General features: G+C 37.3%; 1 protein-coding gene across 1 annotated transcript; it reads left to right on the top strand.

Moving 5' to 3' along the window:
* The first annotated feature begins 7,179 nt into the window (after positions 1-7,179).
* On the top strand, positions 7,180-15,082 carry LOC575317 (39S ribosomal protein L40, mitochondrial). The gene is made up of 5 exons (XM_030977330.1): positions 7,180-7,277; positions 10,556-10,667; positions 12,540-12,704; positions 14,144-14,269; positions 14,660-15,082. Exons 2-5 carry the CDS (start codon positions 10,582-10,584, stop codon positions 14,844-14,846), a joined length of 564 nt encoding a protein of 187 aa, XP_030833190.1. The 5' UTR covers positions 7,180-7,277; positions 10,556-10,581; the 3' UTR covers positions 14,847-15,082.
* Positions 15,083-19,386: the final 4,304 nt, after the last annotated feature.

Below are 19,386 nucleotides of genomic sequence, written 5' to 3'. Positions count from 1 at the left end.
ATCTTTTAAAGTCCACTCCAAATTTTATTAAACCAAAAATGGAAATTCTTTTTGCCTAATTGATCGTGGGCCCGGCAGCCACTGAGCAGCGCCAGATCGACGTTGCTCTATCCCTTATTGTTGGAACGCCAAACAAGGTAGCAGCTACTCCCGTCTTTAACGCCTTTTGGTATGACGCGGCCAGGGTTCGAACCCATGACCTCCCGGTTGTGAGGCCGACGCTCTACTGACTGAGCCAACACACCGGTATCTGTTATAACAAGGTGATTTTGCTAGTCCCAGCTGTGTATATTCTTTTGTTTTTTTACCCTGATATAATAATATTCCTGATATAACAAGGTAATTTCCTTGGTCCCAAGGGCCTTGTTGTAATGAGTTTCCACCATACAATTTTGTTGTGAGTAATATACAATGGTAAGGACATGAATGACATCATTCATTGTCAATGAAAGTGAATGCCGCAGTTGAGCCTCACTCAAACATGACACTGTAAACAAAGCCTCAATTATTGCCCTCAAAACCTGGAACTTTTTACTCCTTGTATTAAAGGATTTCCAATACTCTCACAGCATTCAAGAAGTGTCTGAAAATATATCTTTTCTATTAAGTAATATACCTCTTTGTTTGTAAATAATGTAAAGGTTTATATGATACTGTTTTATTTCTTTCTTTGTTTTTATCGGTATTTTTGTTTCCTGTGCTCTGAATCTTATGAAAAGGGGCTTTAAAACTTGAACATTAATTAGTAACAAAAATGACAGTGGCACAGTAAAACCATTTTATGTTTTCAAATGATTGGTTTTTAAAGATGAAGTTGAGTTCTGGTCATGCGATTGCATTGTGAAAGAAACGGTGTGGAATCGACCAGAAAAGGTTGATCATCTAGCATATAAGAATTTGTGTGTATTGCAAGGTTCTGGAATCATCAAAATGATAAGAAATTTGGCCAAGTCTTGGTAAAGTTACAAACACTGTACACAGAAAGATGCGTATGGGACTACACAAACACATGGCGTAAAAATCCTACCCTGGATTTTTACGATGTTACATGACATATTTAGAATATGAAGGCATTTGAAGAGCCATGCTTTTCAGGGAACATGTCTTATCTGATGTTCTTCCACACTTGCATAATAAGAATGATAACGCTCACAAATTATTTTTCACCTCTTCCCAGAACTCAACCTTCTCTTTAAAGCAGGAATACAAAAATAAGGTACCGGTAGCTATGTATGCAACAAAGGCTCCAAAGCAATCCGATACACAAATGTGAGACCTGCTATGGATAGGACATGTGTTTTGTTTTGGCTGGTGTTTAGATAAGTCCCCCGTCATGTTAGAGTGAATGAGGGCTATAATGTGGTTATGTATTGATGTATTTTCATAAGACCACAATCTCAATTTGTCATTGTTGTTTATCAAAGATGTAGAAACCTCATAAGTTTATCTTGCCAATGTAATAATTTCTGGGATATATTGCCATTTTATTTGTGAATTTGAAATCAGCCAGCGGTGTTATTAGTTTCTTATCTCCACAATTATTGTCGCCTAAAGAGCAATAAATTCCATTGTTTAAATCTTCTTTCAGAAGTTAAATTCTTTGACTTCATCTTGAAAGATTAGGTGTGCTCCAAATATGGTGAAAGGGCCTGTACGAATGCATTTTTAGAGAGACACGTAGAGAGGTATTTATTTTATTGCCGTACTCTTAATGTGGTGATGAAGAATAGAAATTGGAAAACTCTTTTTGAGATTACTTTCTTTCCAAGAAGTGATGTAGATCCCATTCATTTTTGTGTTTTTTTCATTCATGGCGAACGAAAGAATGAAAAGGGTCTACATCATTCCATATTAAAATATTATGTCTTAAAGACTTTACAGATCTTTTGTTTGTATTTACCGTAACTATTCCTATTTACTCTGTTTTTACAAAACAAATTTCCATTTTACTTGTATAGACTGTATATATTTATATGAACTGAAATGACTTCTTTTCACTGCATTGCACCATCGTTGAATTAATGTGCCATAGACTAGCAATAAGATAACATTATATATGTAGCAGAGCTGGGGGTGTTTCACAAAGATCCTAAGTTGGACTTAACATTTATGGAAAGCCATTAGCATCTTTGAAAATATTTTGAAAAAGTTATTTTAAAAGGCATGACAAGTTGATTTAAATCATTCATATTTTCTATTATCAAGGAGATTTCATGTTCTTGATGTGGAATTTATAAAAAGTCTAAAATACTTGAATTTTCGCATATATTTCAAATATATTTTATTTTAAGGCTACAAATGGCTCTCCATAATTTTTAAGTCCAACTTAGAGTTAAGTTCAACTTAGGATCTTTGTGAAACACCCCACTGAAGGAATATCAATATTTTTGTACATATATCACATCTCACTTGTACACAAAGAGAGAAATAGATATTTTGACATATGAAATATTTGTATTTGACAAAAATATTCAATAATAGTTTGAATATTATGACTGAATAGAATATCTGGTGGTGTTCATCTACTTCATTAGGACAGTTTAATGGTAACAGCATGATGCAAATATACTATGTAGGATATATTTGACTTTGTCAGAAAAAAAAAAAATCAAATCCATAAGCCCAAATTCACAAAGGAGGTTTTCAACAAACCTAAGTTTATGTGCGTCATATGACCAAGGTTTGTAAAAACGTGTCAAAACGCATTTGTCGACAAACCTCCTTTGTGAATTAGGGCCAAAATGTTGATTAGAATGAAATAGCCATTGGTTAATACCATAATATTCCGCTGTTATGTAGCGCTTAATACATCAACAATGCCTCTTTTGCTTTACAGATATATTTTTACCACTGTCATTGGATTCAGGCTTGCCCGCACACAATGTATGCACATTCTCCACTCCCTGGGGAGCATTCCAGCCAGGTGTCATTTTACAGACGCTCACAGTACTGAGCAAACTACATTATCTGTCATATCCTACCGGGTACCCATTTAACACATGGATGGAGAGTGGCAAATGTAGATAAACGTCTTGCCAAAGGACATTAGTGTTGGGCTTGAATTTGAAACCGGTACCTTGTGATCTGCAGTCTGGTGACTTATCCACTAGACCACTACACCTCAAAGCATTAAATATGTTGTCTTCATAGCTGCCATATTATTTAGGTTTAAATCATTATTTTATGCAGTATTGGAATGTCAGTTCAATTATTCATTTTAAAGCTCCTAAGGGTGGTATTCTCGAAAGCGGACTAACTTTAGTCCATAGTTAATCCATCCACCGACTAAGTATGGAATGCCAAGTGTCCATATGAATATGTTTTAGAATTTATTTTGAACTGTCACTAATTAAAATAAAATGTAATAACATAATTAGTAAACAACAATATAACTATGATATAATTATGTTATTGTATTTTAGGGACATATCAAATTATTCAAAAATATGTTCATATGGACAATTGGTATAACATACCTAGTCTGTGGATTAAACCATGGACTTAAGTTAGTCCGCTTTCGAGAATACCACCCTAAGTGTTGATAATGATCAACACAGTAAAAAGATAATTCAGTATTTATCTATAAAGAAATTGATTACCCTGTGCGGTATGAGGTAATTTATCATAAATACTTCTTAGTTTGCAAGCTTGATACTCTTGTCACTGGCTGGTAAATGCCATTCTCTTTTGAAGCTTAAAAAGACATTTAGTTATGGAAGCCAATATTCTGGGACAGTTGTAATGGTGTTCTAAATTCATATTATAAAGTAATTTGGACTTGTTTTAAATGTTTGTTATGTAATCATCAAGTATGTCCACCAAGTTTCGTTGTTTCAATGATCTTAGAATTAGATAATGAAAGTTGTTGTAGAAGTGATACAAGATATGTGTCCTTATATAAAGCCTTCTGCATACTATATGCCCCATATTTGAACAGATTTGGATAGGAAACTTGTATCCGTGTTTAAATTTCAAAAAATTTGAAATCTGATGATTGGTGTAGATGGAAAGTTAAATTGTCAGGCAATGTAAACCTTTAGCTTCAAATCAGGGACAGTCGTGCATGATGACCTCACAATAAGACAACATTTGCCTTGGTCTTTTTGTCACCAAAGAAAGACGGTTAGGCTTCAGGGTTGCAATTAGGTCACCATGTTTTTTTTAAAAGTGGAGCTGAATTGGTATGATCGTATTGGCTACATTTCACACATTTTGGGGTCTAAAATTACCTTCATAGCAATTTTAGGTTCTAAAAGGGCACAACAAATGTCATAGATAAGAATAAGAGCAATAATCATGCACTTTGAAGGCATTTGAGGTCTGAAAACAGAACTCATCTATCCCTTTAAGGTAAAATGACCAAAAAAGCGAGGCCGATCGAGTTTGCCCGAAGTCCCAGTTAGCCCAGATTCTTTTAATGCTATTCATGCAGTAGAATTGATGTATTAGGTTGCTTTGTATGGTTATTTTTCAACCCAGCTCTTTGTGTCTTGTGCCAAATTTGTAAAGAAAGAAAGAAAGGAAAATGAAAAATATAAGTGCACATATATCTACTCACTATTTTTTCAACTCATCTAGCAAAGAGTTTTGAAGACTGAAATATTTATTTTATTTATTTATGCTGGTCAGTATTTAGTCTCTGTCACTTTTATTTTGGCAGTAAATTGCCAAGATTTGAACAGTATTCTTTGCTTGCCCTTTAATGCTATGTGATTTCCTTGTGTGCTGCATTAATACTTTCTTCTTCACTTTGTCTTCATTCTTTCATACATATTTCAGAATACATGTTAAAGCTAATCTTGAGCTCTGGTATGGGAGTCATATGTCGAGAGAACTTGGCTATAATTAATTCTGGATTGTTTATCCTGCAGTAGATGGATTGTTTGAACCAGTTAAATAGAAACAAACTTGCTGCAAATCATCTTCTTTAAAAACCACAACTCTCATTTGCACATAGTTACCTGTGTTGTATATAAGCACATGGTTTCAGGCCCTAATTATCTTGGTTTTCTTATCTTTGTTTGCTCATTCCTCGGCCTCTATACATTTCTGCCAAAATCGTTTGGCACATATCATTTATTTGTAATCTTGAACATTCATTGTCAGTTTTGTTGGATTCTGAGAGAATTTATTTTCTATGATTACCAGCATCTCTAGAGATGGATATGTTGCGCTTTATAAATATTGTTATTATTATTATTATTATTTATTCAGATGGTCATATCTCGGCCAATACTTAACATATTCAATTGGTTTTCGACATTTGGACATCATTTTTTATGCTCTTTTGGAAAATGAAGAAAAAGAAATTCTAAAAATATATTTTTATGATGTCACAGCTTCGGTACTCTTTTTTTTTTTACTCAAGGTTGGGGGGGGGGGGGGTGTGGTTGAGGGAAAAAAGAGATGGATAAGGTTCCCCCTTTCAAGATGATAATACAGTTCATGTATTGTCCGCTTAATTGAAGCAAGAAGGGCATTACATCATATACTGTAACACAGAGTTAATGCCATTCTGGCCCCAAACAGACCATATCATAGGCTTGTGTCTCATCCCAATATATGAACATTCAGTTGTCTCAACGAGGCATGAAATCTCGAATGGAATGAATTGAACAAGTATGATAAAATTAGGGGGATGACCGTTTAATATGTCAATTGGGACATATATTGAAATTGTAAAATCTCATTAATTATATTTTCTGAATGTTGTACAACAAACCCACTGTTGATGATGATCTTCTGGTCATTGGATTTAATAGACAGCTTGTTTTTATGTTCATGGTAATCTGGATTTCATTGTTACATTTTTGAATTTGTGATAGTATATGGATATAATCCACATGGTGTAAAAGGCTTGTATAATTCAGATTTATACAGATATAATTCTGTTTCAGAGAATGTTAATAAAGATTATTGATACAACATTTTATTTAGCGCATGTTGCATTGAATTAGTGTGTTATAATTACCGGTAGTCTGTTAGAAGCTATGTTTGGTTGGTTGTGTGTAGTACGGCAAGGGGAAGTAGATCCTATATAATGACTTTATTTTATGTTTTTGTTTTGTTTTTATTCGATCCCCTTAAATTTATTCAATTGTTATGTAAAGAAATTGAGATGCTGTATAAAAAAGATACGAGCATAGCTTCAAAATAATTTAGGCGCCTTGGAGGTTCTTGCATTAATTTTCTACATGGGCCACACTGGAATCCTTTTTTTTCTTCTTTTCTTTTACTTGGGGGGGGGGGGGGGGGTTCAAACTTCCCTAAAAATATACTGAACAGATGGTGAAATCATTAATAATGCGGAAATGATCCTGATTAAAATATATAGCGCTAGCTAAGGCAAGTCAAATTTAGCTTGTGTTATAGGGTTAACTCCAGGGAGCTCTGTCGCCAAAGGCGTTGATGCCTTTGGCGCCCCCCCCCCCACTCCGGGAATTGAGGAACCTCATTCATGATGTTCCCAAAATCTCTGGTAAAGGGGTACTTTTCACGCAACAATTATGTCCGGCTGGTAATACACACACAAAAATCGGCCTGTAGGCCTATTGACTTTACACACTGGACTTAGGGGGTTGGGGAGGGGGGGGGGGGGGTACCAGTATGTTAATTTTGTCAAAGATTCTATATTGCAGATAATGAATGATGATTGATTAAAGGCATCGTTTAACAATGTTAAATCTGGGTTGCATGGCCCTATTGTTATTGTCGTGATATTAGCCCTAAAAGAATTGCGCTTCAAAATGATCATGAAGTCCCTCAAAAAAAGTAAGAATCTTTGAGTGACCGTGTTGTTACCATACTCGTTTGCCCAAATAGACTGTAGTGTTATGAAAACCGTCAGGAAAACGCAAATTTGATTTTGATTTCCAATCATAAATATCTAGACAGGCGATCGGCTTGTAAAAGTCAGCTCGTGGGGTTCATGACTGACCTATAAAGGTTTATAATTATCATTGCAGCATGAGCTAAATCCAGAATTATGTTTCAGAATCTGAAACAAAGTTACCCAATTCCTTTAATACTTCGAATTAATTACTTCGAATACATTATTGAGATTCTTCATCAAAATATAAATACATCGTATTGTCAGGAAGCCAATTTCTGTTAAATCAACCTGCACGCCGCGCTCGATCTTCAATGTTTTTTCCTGTTCTGTTTTCTCACAACAATCGTACACTCCACCATAATAGAACTGCGGGCCCGAGTTACGAAAAAGTAGAATTTCTATTGAATTGTCATGCTTTTTTAGTCAGTTGTACGCACATTTACTGGTAAGAATACACATTTATATTCTAATAATAATATAGTAGTAGTAAATATTATCAGGCAACTATCATGATTATCGTAAATGTACTGTCTATGATATGTAAAATAAGGTGCCCAAAATTTGCTTGACTTCAGGTTCACCTGTCTGCGGCCGCGGCCCATGCAGGCCTTCGGTCTAGGGCTCTCGACTCAATTAAGCCGCCGCGCCGGTGGGCCAGGGCAATGCCAGGCCGCGGTGTATGTCGGTGCCGAGCTGCTAGCTGTGCTCGACTCGCCCTTTCCCACACGACTAGATCTAGATCTAGTACTAGCCTTCTCCTTCTTCTTTGGGTTGAGTCTGCCTCCTTCACAGTTGAAGATTCTTGCAGACTGATGAGTGTGTGTGTGTGCAGGTGTGCGTGCTCTCGAGAGCCAGGTGCATGGTGCAATGCTACTACGTACGCGAACGAAAAAATAGAATTCATTGAATCTCTTTAAAAATAGTACCATTCGAAAGAGCACGTAAAAGACATCTAAAATGTTACCAAGATCATCACCCTAGCCGGTCAACAAATAGTGAAATAATGATATTTCAATGTTTAAAAAAACATTCATTTTTGGTAACCCTTCCCCCCCCCCCTTAGGCCCTAATTATAAACCACACAAGTCAAAGGAGAGTTGTGTGACAACTTGTGACCTTTTTGTAACCCTCATCAGCAAGAAGCAATATGCGCACTTTTCTTTCACAATGCAATCGCATTACCAGTACTAAAGTTTATCTTTAATCTGCGGTTGCTCATACTAGCTCCGGTTCTGATCATCGCAAACACAAAATTGAAGAACGATTTCGAAGTGGAATATCCCACATGTGGTTCGATACCGTATTCATGATGTAAGCGACGGCCATTTGAGTAGAGCCCTGTGAATTAAGAGCGCGGTGCCAAATCGATGCACCGTGGACGTGCGGATAGTCACCTACCTAGCAATGCTATTAAAGATAACATGGTGCAAGTTAACGGACGACGGCAGGTTATTCCAAGACCTCACAATCCTGGGAAAGAAGGACTGCTTATGTTGCTCAGTTCTTGAACAGGGGACTTTATTTAAAGCTATGTGCGTGGGCAGTCCTGCTGGGTCTTGTGACAGTGATACTACCGTTGGTGAAGGTGATGGGACAAACTATCACTTCCGAAGCGATCTGGATGAAGCTATCTTTCTGATTTTGCTTCAGAAAGATAGCGTATACATTCAGATCGCCGAGGAAGTGATAGTTTGCCATCGCCTGAAACCGAAAGGTGATTATTTGCTTTATATTCCACATCGGAAACATTTCACCTCTTCCGGCATTTTAGAGTAATAGTCATCAATTAACAGCTAGCATACGGTGTACGATACGTACAGTGCATGCAGTATGGTGGTGTGACCATATAGTTCGCGCATGACCAAAGTTCGCGTACTAACACTAAAAGCGCTTAAAGAGGAGAGCAATACGCAGCGAATACAATTAAAGTGCATTGCACTGTGTAGATAGTAGCATATCTACACAGTGTAACAAACTTTTTGCTTCATCCAGCAATGATGGGCGAACTATCTTTCATCACGTGATTTACTTTTGACCAATCGTAGAGCAAGATTCTTAGTATGTGGAATATAATATGAAATAATATGATATTGATATCACCTACATGTAGCCTTAATTGGCACCCATTTGTCTGCGCAAATAATGGTGTAATTTGTAAACATCAAATCAAATGCATATGTGGCTTTCTTTTCACCTCTTCCAAAGTTCAGCTTCCCTTATAGACCGAAAGCTTCAGTCTCTATACCGTCGGTTGTTCCACTGAGACTACGTCTGGCTCCACTAGACCTCCGGTTATAGAGACAGAACGATCGCCTATGCCAGCCTATGTTGAAGATATCACGGCTAGATTTTAGCCGTTAGGCCCCTCCCACAAACATGAACAAACTTGCCACGGCCGTATTGTTATGCCCCCAAAATCCCCCAATGGGAAAAACTGTGATAACGCCATTACGAACGTGTAGATGGCGCACAGTTTTTCCTTCATAATCATTTTGCCTTCGGCGTAGACTAGAAGGGATGAGATTGACGGCAGCGAGAGTTTAACACGGCTTGCAAGATTTTCAACATGGATGTCGATTTTGACCCATAATTTCCTTAAAAGGGACCATTAAACGGATTATTTCAATCAAGCTAGTAAGTGGAACCGATGTATTATAGCCTAGGCCTAATGTAAAATTGGATATGCACGAGGTAAAATGACATTTTGGGGGATTTTGGGGGCATAACAATACGGCCGTGGCAAGTTTGTTCATGTTTGTGGGAGGGGCCTAACGGCTAAAATCTAGCCGTGATATCTTCAACATAGGCTGGCATAGGCGATCGTTCAGTCTCTATAACCGGAGGTCTAGTGGAGCCAGACGTAGTCTCAGTGGAACAACCGACGGTATAGAGACTGAAGCTTTCGGTCTACTTCCTTTAGTGCCTTACCCGACGGCCGACTAACCTTGGGTGGGAACTACCTTTGGAGCTCACTAAGAAAAATGAAATACACTACCTTCGGGCTCAGCAAACTCTGTGTGTGCACTGTAGTACACTAAACTATTAAAGCTAGTATTATCGTGAAGTCACCATCAAAGACAAAGTGGCAATTCAAATCCATGTACATTTATTTAAAGGTGGGGTGACATCCAAATATTTCTAAGTTGATTCCTGTTGATGTGCAGGGCTGCATACAACTCATATTATGTTATTCAAACATCTAAATATATTTCATAGATTTCTAAATATTTTTAAAGATAATGTTCTCAGACCTGCTAAGCTCCACCCTAAAGAGGCTCCAGATCTTATTCATCTTGTGAAACAAGAGACAGTGGTATGTAACTTCCCCCAGCTCAGCACATGCTCATAAAAGAATTTGCATTCTTTCATACAATACCTCCACATTACCTTTCTTTTCTTGGTGATGCTACAGCACGTCTGACACAGCAACTCCCATGTTGGTATTGTGTGGTCTATTGTAAACAGGTGGTCGGCTTTTGAGTACATTCTTCTGATTAGTTTTAAAGACCGTCTCCACTAGTTTGGGGGATTAAACCTCCCTGCAAGGTCACTGGCAGGTGGTTATCTCATCAACTCAGCTCTCAATTAACATAAGAAAAAGGGGATCATGGGGGACCAACAGGCACCGATTAGGCATTGTTTGCTATATAGAGGGCGCAAGTAGCTCTGAGTAGTGCAGAGGGGCTTTAAACACTTTGTGTAAATATATGTTTTCTCTCCTAGACTAGAGATCTATACTAGACTTGACGATGGCAAGTCTGCAGGGTCTTCAGCTGGTGCGTAACTTCTTCACTCGGGCTGGAGGGTTATCAATCAGAGCGACACAAGTACTCAGGTGTGTATGTCATCATTACCATCACCATCTTCATCATTGTCATCACCATCATCATTGTCATCACCATCATTGTCATCACCATCATCATTGTCACCATCATCATTGTCATCACCATCATCATTGTCATCACCATCATCATTGTCATCACCATCATCATTGTCATCACCATCATCATTGTCACCATCATCATTGTCATCACCATCATCATTGTCATCATCATCATCATTGTCATCACCATCATCATTGTCATCACCATCATCATTGTCATCACCATCATCATTATCATCTTTATCATTGTCATCACCATCGTGATCATCATCACCATCATCATCATCACCATCATCATCATCATCACCATCACCATCACCATCTTCATCATTGTCATCCCCATCATGATTACCCTCATGATTATTGTCATCATCATAGTCATCACCATCATCACCATCATCATGATCACATCAACATCATCATCACCATCATCATCATCATCATCATCATCATTATCATCATCATCACCATCATCACCATTATCATCACCATCATCTCTACCAGTGTGTGTGTATGTGTGTATGGGGGGGGGGGGGGGGGTTCAGGTTTTATTGATATAGTAGAACCTCATTATAACAAGCTCTGACATTATGAGGTATCTAATAACATTGCCTGTCCTAGCACTTTATCTTCTTTTCTTTTTTTTACCCTGATATAGCAAAGTTCCTAATAAATGTCCCTGGACCCAAGTACCTTGTTATAATGAGTTTCCACTCTACCAACTTTGATCTCTGCAATGTATGCAGTCTATCCAGATTTCCTTCAGTCAAAATCGTCTTTCTTCTCCTGCCCCCTTTATTTACTGCAGCCTATCAGTATTCTCTTGTCTGAAGATCTGAGTCTGCTTTCTCTTATCTTATCACTAACCTCTTTCATATTTCCTGTAATTTGTTCCTCATCATTCTATAATTATAATAATAATAGCTAGTTCTATATTATTACCCTGGTCATCGGATTCAGGCTTACTAGCACACAATGTATGCACATTCTCCACTCCCTGGGGAGCATTCCAGCCAGGCATAATTTTTTACAAGTGCACACTTGCTAATCTAAGCACATTAGTTTTAGCATCCTACCGGGTAGCCATTTAACACCTGGGTGGAGAGTGGCGAATGTAGATCAATGTCTTGCAAAAGGACATTAGTGCCGTGGTGGGACTTGAACCGCGGACCTTGTGATCCACAGTCTGGTGACATATCCACTCGTCCACGACACCTCTAGTTGTATTCAAGTTTATAGGCTTGTACGAAGTGTGGTCACCAAAAGAAATTGACTGTTTTTTATTTGAATACAGAGCTGAGCCTCCAAAGAAGAACTGTGTCTGCTTTCTCTTATTTTATCTTATCACTAACCTCTTTCATTTTTCCTTCATTTTGTTCCTCATCATTCTAGTAGTATTCAATTTTATTGGCTTGTACAAAATGTGGTCACTAAAAGAAATAATATAAATTCAGAGAAAATATCTATATAATAAGAATGTTTATTTTCTCTATATACTCATTTTATGTTGTATGTATCATGTCACATGTACATTTTGTCTATTTTTCTCTGTGCATAATGCATGTAAACACAACAAATTCCTAGGGCTTAAATTAATCCAAGGCCACCAAGGTCATGGCCTTGGATGCCCCTTTGAGTGGCCTCAATGCCCTTCTCATTGGCCTTGGAGATTTGTTGTGCCCTTTCCAATTCTTATTATTTGTGCTGTAATATAGGAATGTTCCTACAGAAAAGTGGCCTTGCCCTAAAAATATTGAAATTTATGGCCTGAATTTCCTTTTAGACCAATAAAATTTGATATTGACTGTTTTTTATTGAATTCAGAGCCGAGCCTCCCAAGAAGAAGAAACGAGTTGATCCCAAGCAGGAGGTTATGAGACAACAGAGATTACTCAAGAAACTCAAGAAAATTCAGTTTAAGATGGGTGATCCTGAACTCAAGCCTATCGTAGACTTCGATGTAGACAGAAAACTGATGGAAGATGATAGGTGAGTAAGCAAATATACACTATGAACATGACGGTCAAAGAGAGCGGACAAAATATACAGTTTCTCATTCTACCACCCTCAACAATTGCTGTGGTAGATAAAGGAACATCCCTTCACTGGTAATATGTAAAAATAAGTAGCACAGGTGGATATGCATGTGACACCTGTTCTACACATTTTTACTTAATAGCAGCGAAGGGATGTTCTTTTGTCTACCACAGCAATTGTTGAGGGTAGAATGAGGAACTGTATATTTTGTCCGCTTTCTGTGTCCGTCATATTCATAGTGATCTACCTTTTAGTTTGAGTCTTAAGTCTTTATTTATTTAATTCTCAATAAAAACAACATTCATGAAATATATACACAACAGAGTAATACCAATAGAAATCAATACAGAATAATTAGAACAAAAACAATTTATGAGAATGAGGGGTCAACAAAAAAGAGCAAATAGCCTTATAGTACCTTGATCTCATAATTAACAATACATACATGATTATAGCAAACAAAAAGACAAACAAATAAAACCAAGAAACAAGCATGCAATATATAACATTTCACATTAAAACTACAAACTTAAAAGGTGGGATTTATAATGGCATTTCAAAGAATTAAGTGATATGCAGATTTTTAGTGCTGGAGGGAGATTGTTCCGTAAAAATTATTTAAACAAAATATTTGAGTTATGGAAACGTGAGGTCATCTCAAGTTCTAGTATCTGTAGATTCAATGTTATGTAAAATGTTCAGGGAGGTGTTTCACAAAGATCCTAAGTTGAACTTATCTCTAAGTTAGACTTCACAATTATGGAAAGCCGTTATCATCATTGAAAATATTTTGTAAAAGTTATTTCACAAGGCATATGTTGATTCAAATCATTCATATTTTTTATTATCAAGGAGATTTCATGCTCTTGATGTGGAATTTATGAAAAGTCTAAAATACTTAAGTTTTTGCTTTTGGAAATATTTAATTTTAAGGCTACAAATGGCCCTCCATAATTTTTAAGTCCAACTTAGAGTTAAGAATTGTAAATAACACATGTTTTGCATAGTTTGGTTTAAAAGAAAATGATTTGACTTCGGTAAAATTAGACCCATGTGACTGAGTTTTGTAGTCAGTGTTAACTGCATAATTACCAAATGGTATTTGATGTTAAGAGTTTTCAAGAAGGAAATAAGCTTTAAAACTTTTAATCCTTGATAAAATGTTGTTCACATCATATTTACTGTTTTGCCATAAAGAACCATAGAGATTGTCAATCAGTGCATTTTTTACTGGACCGTTTGCTTTTGTTCTTTTACAAACAAATTGTTTTCGAATTCACAGCTTTTCATTAAAAAATTGTAGTAAGAAAAGGAATATACATGTAGTCATGTACCATTGTTGCCAATTTAAAAAAAAAGGCATCAATCATAAATAATTTGGTTTCTTGCAGAAAGAGAGATGACAATGAAGCAGACTTCGAAACATCCGAAGAAAGAGCTCGTTTGCAGAAGGCATGGTCTCGTTATAAATTCCAGCAGCATGTGACAGAAACTAACACCATCAAGAAATCAATCAGGTGAGTGCAGTCTAATCCCTTGTCTAATCAAGAAGTTTCTTCTGGCAAGGTATTTATTTGTACTTGTTAACTTTGCCTATGACAAGACAAAGAAATTGGCACTTATTAACCGTGCAAACCGGGGGGGGGGGGGGGGGGGGGGGGGTTTCACAAAACTTGTCATCAGTGACGAATGACAGTTGTTGTTATAAGCTACTGAAATCCTTGCTTCTGATTGGTTATCAGCAGATTTGTCACTGATATTTGTCATTTGTCATAAAAAAAAAGGCTTTGTGAAACGGGTCCCTGGACTAGAAATTACTGTTTACAGATTTCAGACAAAAGCTGAAAGGAGCTGAAATTGGATTCATGATATTAATATTTTGGACTATTTTACGCCACCCGTCACAGATCACAGACGAAAGCCCTTGAGGAGCTGAGATTAGAGTCTGAAGAGCTTTATCAAGCTGCAATCCAGAGAGATCCAGGTTTGTTTCCTCTGCTAATCACCGGTCCTACATACACCCCACCTGTGACGGACTACTCAGCGGTTAGTCCTGATGGAGACTATATAGACGTTACCAAGCAGTATAAATGATTGATGCGGACTACTCAGCGGTTAGTCCTGATGGAGACTATATAGACGTTACCAAGCAGTATAAATGATTGATGTGGACTACTCAGCGGTTAGTCCTGATGGAGACTATATAGACGTTACCAAGCAGTATAAATGATTGATGCGGGTTAGGAGATGCATAGGGTGGTATTCTCGAAAGCAGACTAACTTTAGTCCATGATTTAATCCACCGACTAACTTTAGTCCATGATTTAATCTACCGACTAACTTTAGTCCATGATTTAATCCACCATCTAACTTTAGTCCATGATTTAATCCACCGACTAACTTTAGTCCATGATTTAATCCACCGACTAAGTATGGAATGCCAAGTGGCCATATGAATTTTTTTTGAATAATTTGATATGTCCCTATATAACCATGATAAAGTAATTATCTCATAGTTATGTTGTTGTTTATTAGTTGTGTAATTATATTTTATTTTGATTTAGTGACAGACTAAATTATTAGAAAATATGTTCATATGGACACTTGGCATTCCATACTTAGCCCGTGGATTAAACCATGTACTAAAGTTGGTCCGCTTTCGAGAATACCACCCAAAGACACTTGGACAAATCGTGATATTTCCGTCCTTCATACGATGAGATCCTAATAGTCTGTAGTGAAGATGAATAGACACTTGGACATGTCATATAAGTCTCGCCCTGTGAAGAGAGTGGATTCTTGCCGGAGCAAAGTCTTACAAAAAAGGTACCAAGAAGTATACTACATGTAAGAAAGGTAATACAGTGAAACCTGTCCATTAAGACCATCCAAGGGAGACAAGAAAAGTGGTCTTTATAGGCAGGTGGTCTTTATCTACAGGTTCCTTACATACATGTTTCAATGAGAAACCATTTTCAAGGGAAACAGAAAATGTGATATTTGTAGTCAGGTGGTCACTAAAGCAGATATTATTGTTTATCTCCATGCTTACATCCAAACTAAATATATGGAGTTATGTCTTTGTGTCACTGAACCCTCTACTTGTATCTAAATTAAAAAATATAATAATAATCCTATTAAGCTTTTATATAGCACTTAATACAAATGTCTCTAAGCGCTTTACAAATATAGTATTACCCCGGTCATTGCTTGCCTGCACACAATCTCCACTCCCTGGGGAGCATTCCAGCCAGGCGTTACTTGACACTCAAAAACTGTTTGACCAACAATGACGGTCGCATCCTACCGGGTACCCATTTAACACCTGGGTGGAGAGTAGCAAGTGCACACACAGATGAATTTTGATACATGCTCTTAAATAGAAATGTTATGAAATCGTAATTATTGTTAATTTAACCACTTGACTGCCATTGGTTCAAAACGCGTTCATACCCCCTGTGCTACAGCATTTTTGTACTGTATAAACACCTAACAAAAACTGTACACTGTACACACAAAAAACAGCCGGATTTTTATGGAAGAGCGCCATCTACTGTTCAAGACCTGTATACACTATGAATATGACGGACAAAGAAAGCGGACAAAATATACAGTTCCTCAGGTAGACAAAGGAACATCCCTTCACTGCTATTATGTAAAAATGTGTAGAACAGGTGTCACATGCATATTAACCTTTTTACTTGTTCGTCATGTTCCTAGTGATAACATCATTGCAGTGCTAATTACACAGCAGGGCTTGGTAATTTGCAGTGCTACGGTCTTGAAAGTGCAATGCCCTAAGCACGTACATGTACATGCTACGCACAGACATGCGAGAAAACGTAAATGTACGTGGGTAGCAGTCAAGTGGTTAATGCTCGCAAGTGCATTTCATGATACTCGGGTGGTAGATTTTGTTCAAAAGGGAGAGAAATCAGATTATTATGTTGCAGTGTACCTTGATTGAGAGTGATTATATATGTAATATGGACTGGCCTTGAGGGAGATATTTCCCAAACTAGACTCATATTGCCCGAGTCAAAGACGAGGGCAGTATGGGTCTTGTGAGGGCAATATATGTGGTATCTCCTGAAAGTTAAGCCAGTCAATATTGTTATTATTATCCAAATCAGACATCTACAGCAAATACATAAATCAACCATGACAATCTCATAGAACTGAAAAAACTTTGTCAAACCAGCACTGTGCATCCAGTGCTTCCATACACTGCACACAGTGTACATAATTTGGTGTGATTGTTACGTCACAATAGAGTGCGCGCAAAGTTCTCGTACGCATAATAGAAAATGAAAATGACAAAATACGGCGCGGTGAATACAAGACTTTACTGATTTCCTGCCTTCTTAACACGTAAAGTCCATAGGCTTTTCATGAGAGGTGAATATGGTCTCATATTCACTGATTATCTCTTTTAGGATAACAACAAGTGTAATATGATTTTGTAAAACCACTGCTCAGATGTCTGATACGGGTAATAATCTATATTGATATTAAAATTTCTGTGAATATTAAAGGAAAATATGGAAGTGCCAACTCGATTCAATCTAATAGGCTGACTCTGTATTCACATTATACATGTAGTGGTGCATAATAAACTGATTAAAATAAACCAAGACTTTACAATCACCTTGCTTTGTCTCAAAAATTGATATACATTTTAAGTACCGGTACATGTAAATGGACACTTTTTTTTTTTTTTTTGGTCTTGCAGTTTGAAAATTTGACATTTGGCTCCGTTGGGGGGGGGGGGGGGGGGGGGGTAAGGTCACCTTTTTAGGTCAGCCATGAGATTTCTTTTTTCTTTTTTTTTTTTTAATAAAAAAAAATAATAAAAAAAAAAAATCCAAGGGGGGGGGGGGGTTTAAACCCAACCCCCCCCCTGTGTACGCGCCTGGCTGCGACCATGACAATCTTAGAATATGTAGTTGTGATATTTCCAAACGGAAATAGCCAATCCGTCGATTTTAGTCAAAAAACATTGTTTTATGGCTTAATTAGTATCTTGACCTTGAGAGGGAGCTATACACCATTAAAAATTATTGTTTACAATTTCATAAATGAGACTCAATTTCAACCGTGATAACCATCACTGAATATTGTATGATCGCATATTCTTCCAATATGTTAACTTGGACCAAATTCATGACCCCATTCCAAAACTTTGAATTGATTATGCATCTTGGTTTTGAGCGATATGTTTTATATTGGAAAGTGGAAAAAGAATGCAAGAAATACAGAGTCATACACGTAAGTCAAGACAAAGTAGAGGTCTCGCGGCTCAGTGACATAGAGCCTAGTAATTGATAGTAAAATCAATCAATCTATCAATCAAAGAGTTGTCATCATTGTTATACTGGGGAGTGTTTCACAAAGACTAAGATTGACTTTACGTTGGTCTCAACTATATTCATGCCAATTTTTTTGCTCTCACCATTTACTGGCATTGGTCTCTGAATGGACGTACACATCATGGTCACATATCTACATAAATTACTCTTTGTGATGGTTCATTACTGAAGAAAAAATATTATAATCCAAACATCATAATTGAGAGACCAATGGTGAGAGCAACCAGTGGCATGAATGGCCTGCCATAGTTAAATCCAACTTAAAGTCCGTTAGTCGATCTTAGTCTTTGTGAAACACCCCCCCCCCCTCCCCCGGAGTGAGGTAGTCCTGCAGATCTCCCGGTTGTCTTCCAGATATAAGTTCAATTATTAGTAAGCGACTTAAAAAAGTAGTGCAGAATGCGTGGATGTCAGGTTACATACAATTGGCTAGCAAGCCAGTGTTTATCTAGACCAGTCTTAAAAAATACCTATGTTATGTGCATCGACTAGAGATTCTGGCAGTTTATTCCATAGCTCGATGACAGCTCGATTACTGAAGAAACATCCTCTGATCGACATACCCATACTACATAGGTTGATGTCATGTCTCTCGGGTTCTGCTACATTCACCTTCATGCAGAGGCGGCGGAGCGACTTCCAAAGTGGGGGGCACCAACAAAAAAGGGCACTTTCTCGAAAAAGGGCACCTTCAAAGGGAAACCTCGAAGGGAAAATATACAATTTGTTAGACATTGGTATAAACCCCTATATTGTGATTACATTATCGGGATGATTTCAATATTTGCTGAAGTATTATACTTTGCAGTTGGGTGTGATGGTGGAAAAATTCATTTGCGAGGAAAGTTTTCAAGATTTGTGAGGTCGCAGTGCGAAAAATTACATCTTATAAAGAGGAAAAACCCAATCCTGATGGGGTTATAAGCACATTCTCATAGCGGAAGACTAAAAAGATCTTTGATAAGTTACATAATTATAACATCTATAACTACGAGCGAGCATGGCGAGCGAGCTTTGGGGGTAACCGATTTTATTCGCTTGAAATTAGGGGCACATTTAATGATGAGAGGAAAAGGGGACACTTATCCAAAGGGTTAAAACACTTATTAGCAAAGAAAAGGAGCATGTGTCAAAGTACAAAGGCTAATTATCAGAGGTGAAAATGGGGCACTTCTTACACCTAAAAAATAAGGCATGCAGCAGGAAAGAAAAGGAGATGGGCATTTGTCGACGTAAAAGAGGCACCCATCAGATTTTGATAGGGG

The sequence above is a fragment of the Strongylocentrotus purpuratus genome, unplaced genomic scaffold (assembly GCF_000002235.5).
Source record: "Strongylocentrotus purpuratus isolate Spur 01 unplaced genomic scaffold, Spur_5.0 spur5_scaffold_1, whole genome shotgun sequence".
Taxonomy (NCBI): Eukaryota; Metazoa; Echinodermata; class Echinoidea; order Camarodonta; family Strongylocentrotidae; genus Strongylocentrotus; species Strongylocentrotus purpuratus.
This window is presented reverse-complemented; position numbering and strand designations above follow the sequence as displayed.

Bases quoted from the DNA above. Each gene is read 5' to 3' on its own strand.
- LOC575317 (XM_030977330.1), top strand. From the start codon at position 10,582: ATGGCAAGTCTGCAGGGTCTTCAGCTGGTGCGTAACTTCTTCACTCGG. The intron at 10,668-12,539 runs GTGTGTATGTCA...TATTGAATTCAG, and splicing joins AGAGCGACACAAGTACTCAG to AGCCGAGCCTCCCAAGAAGA. The intron at 12,705-14,143 runs GTGAGTAAGCAA...GGTTTCTTGCAG, and splicing joins AAACTGATGGAAGATGATAG to AAAGAGAGATGACAATGAAG.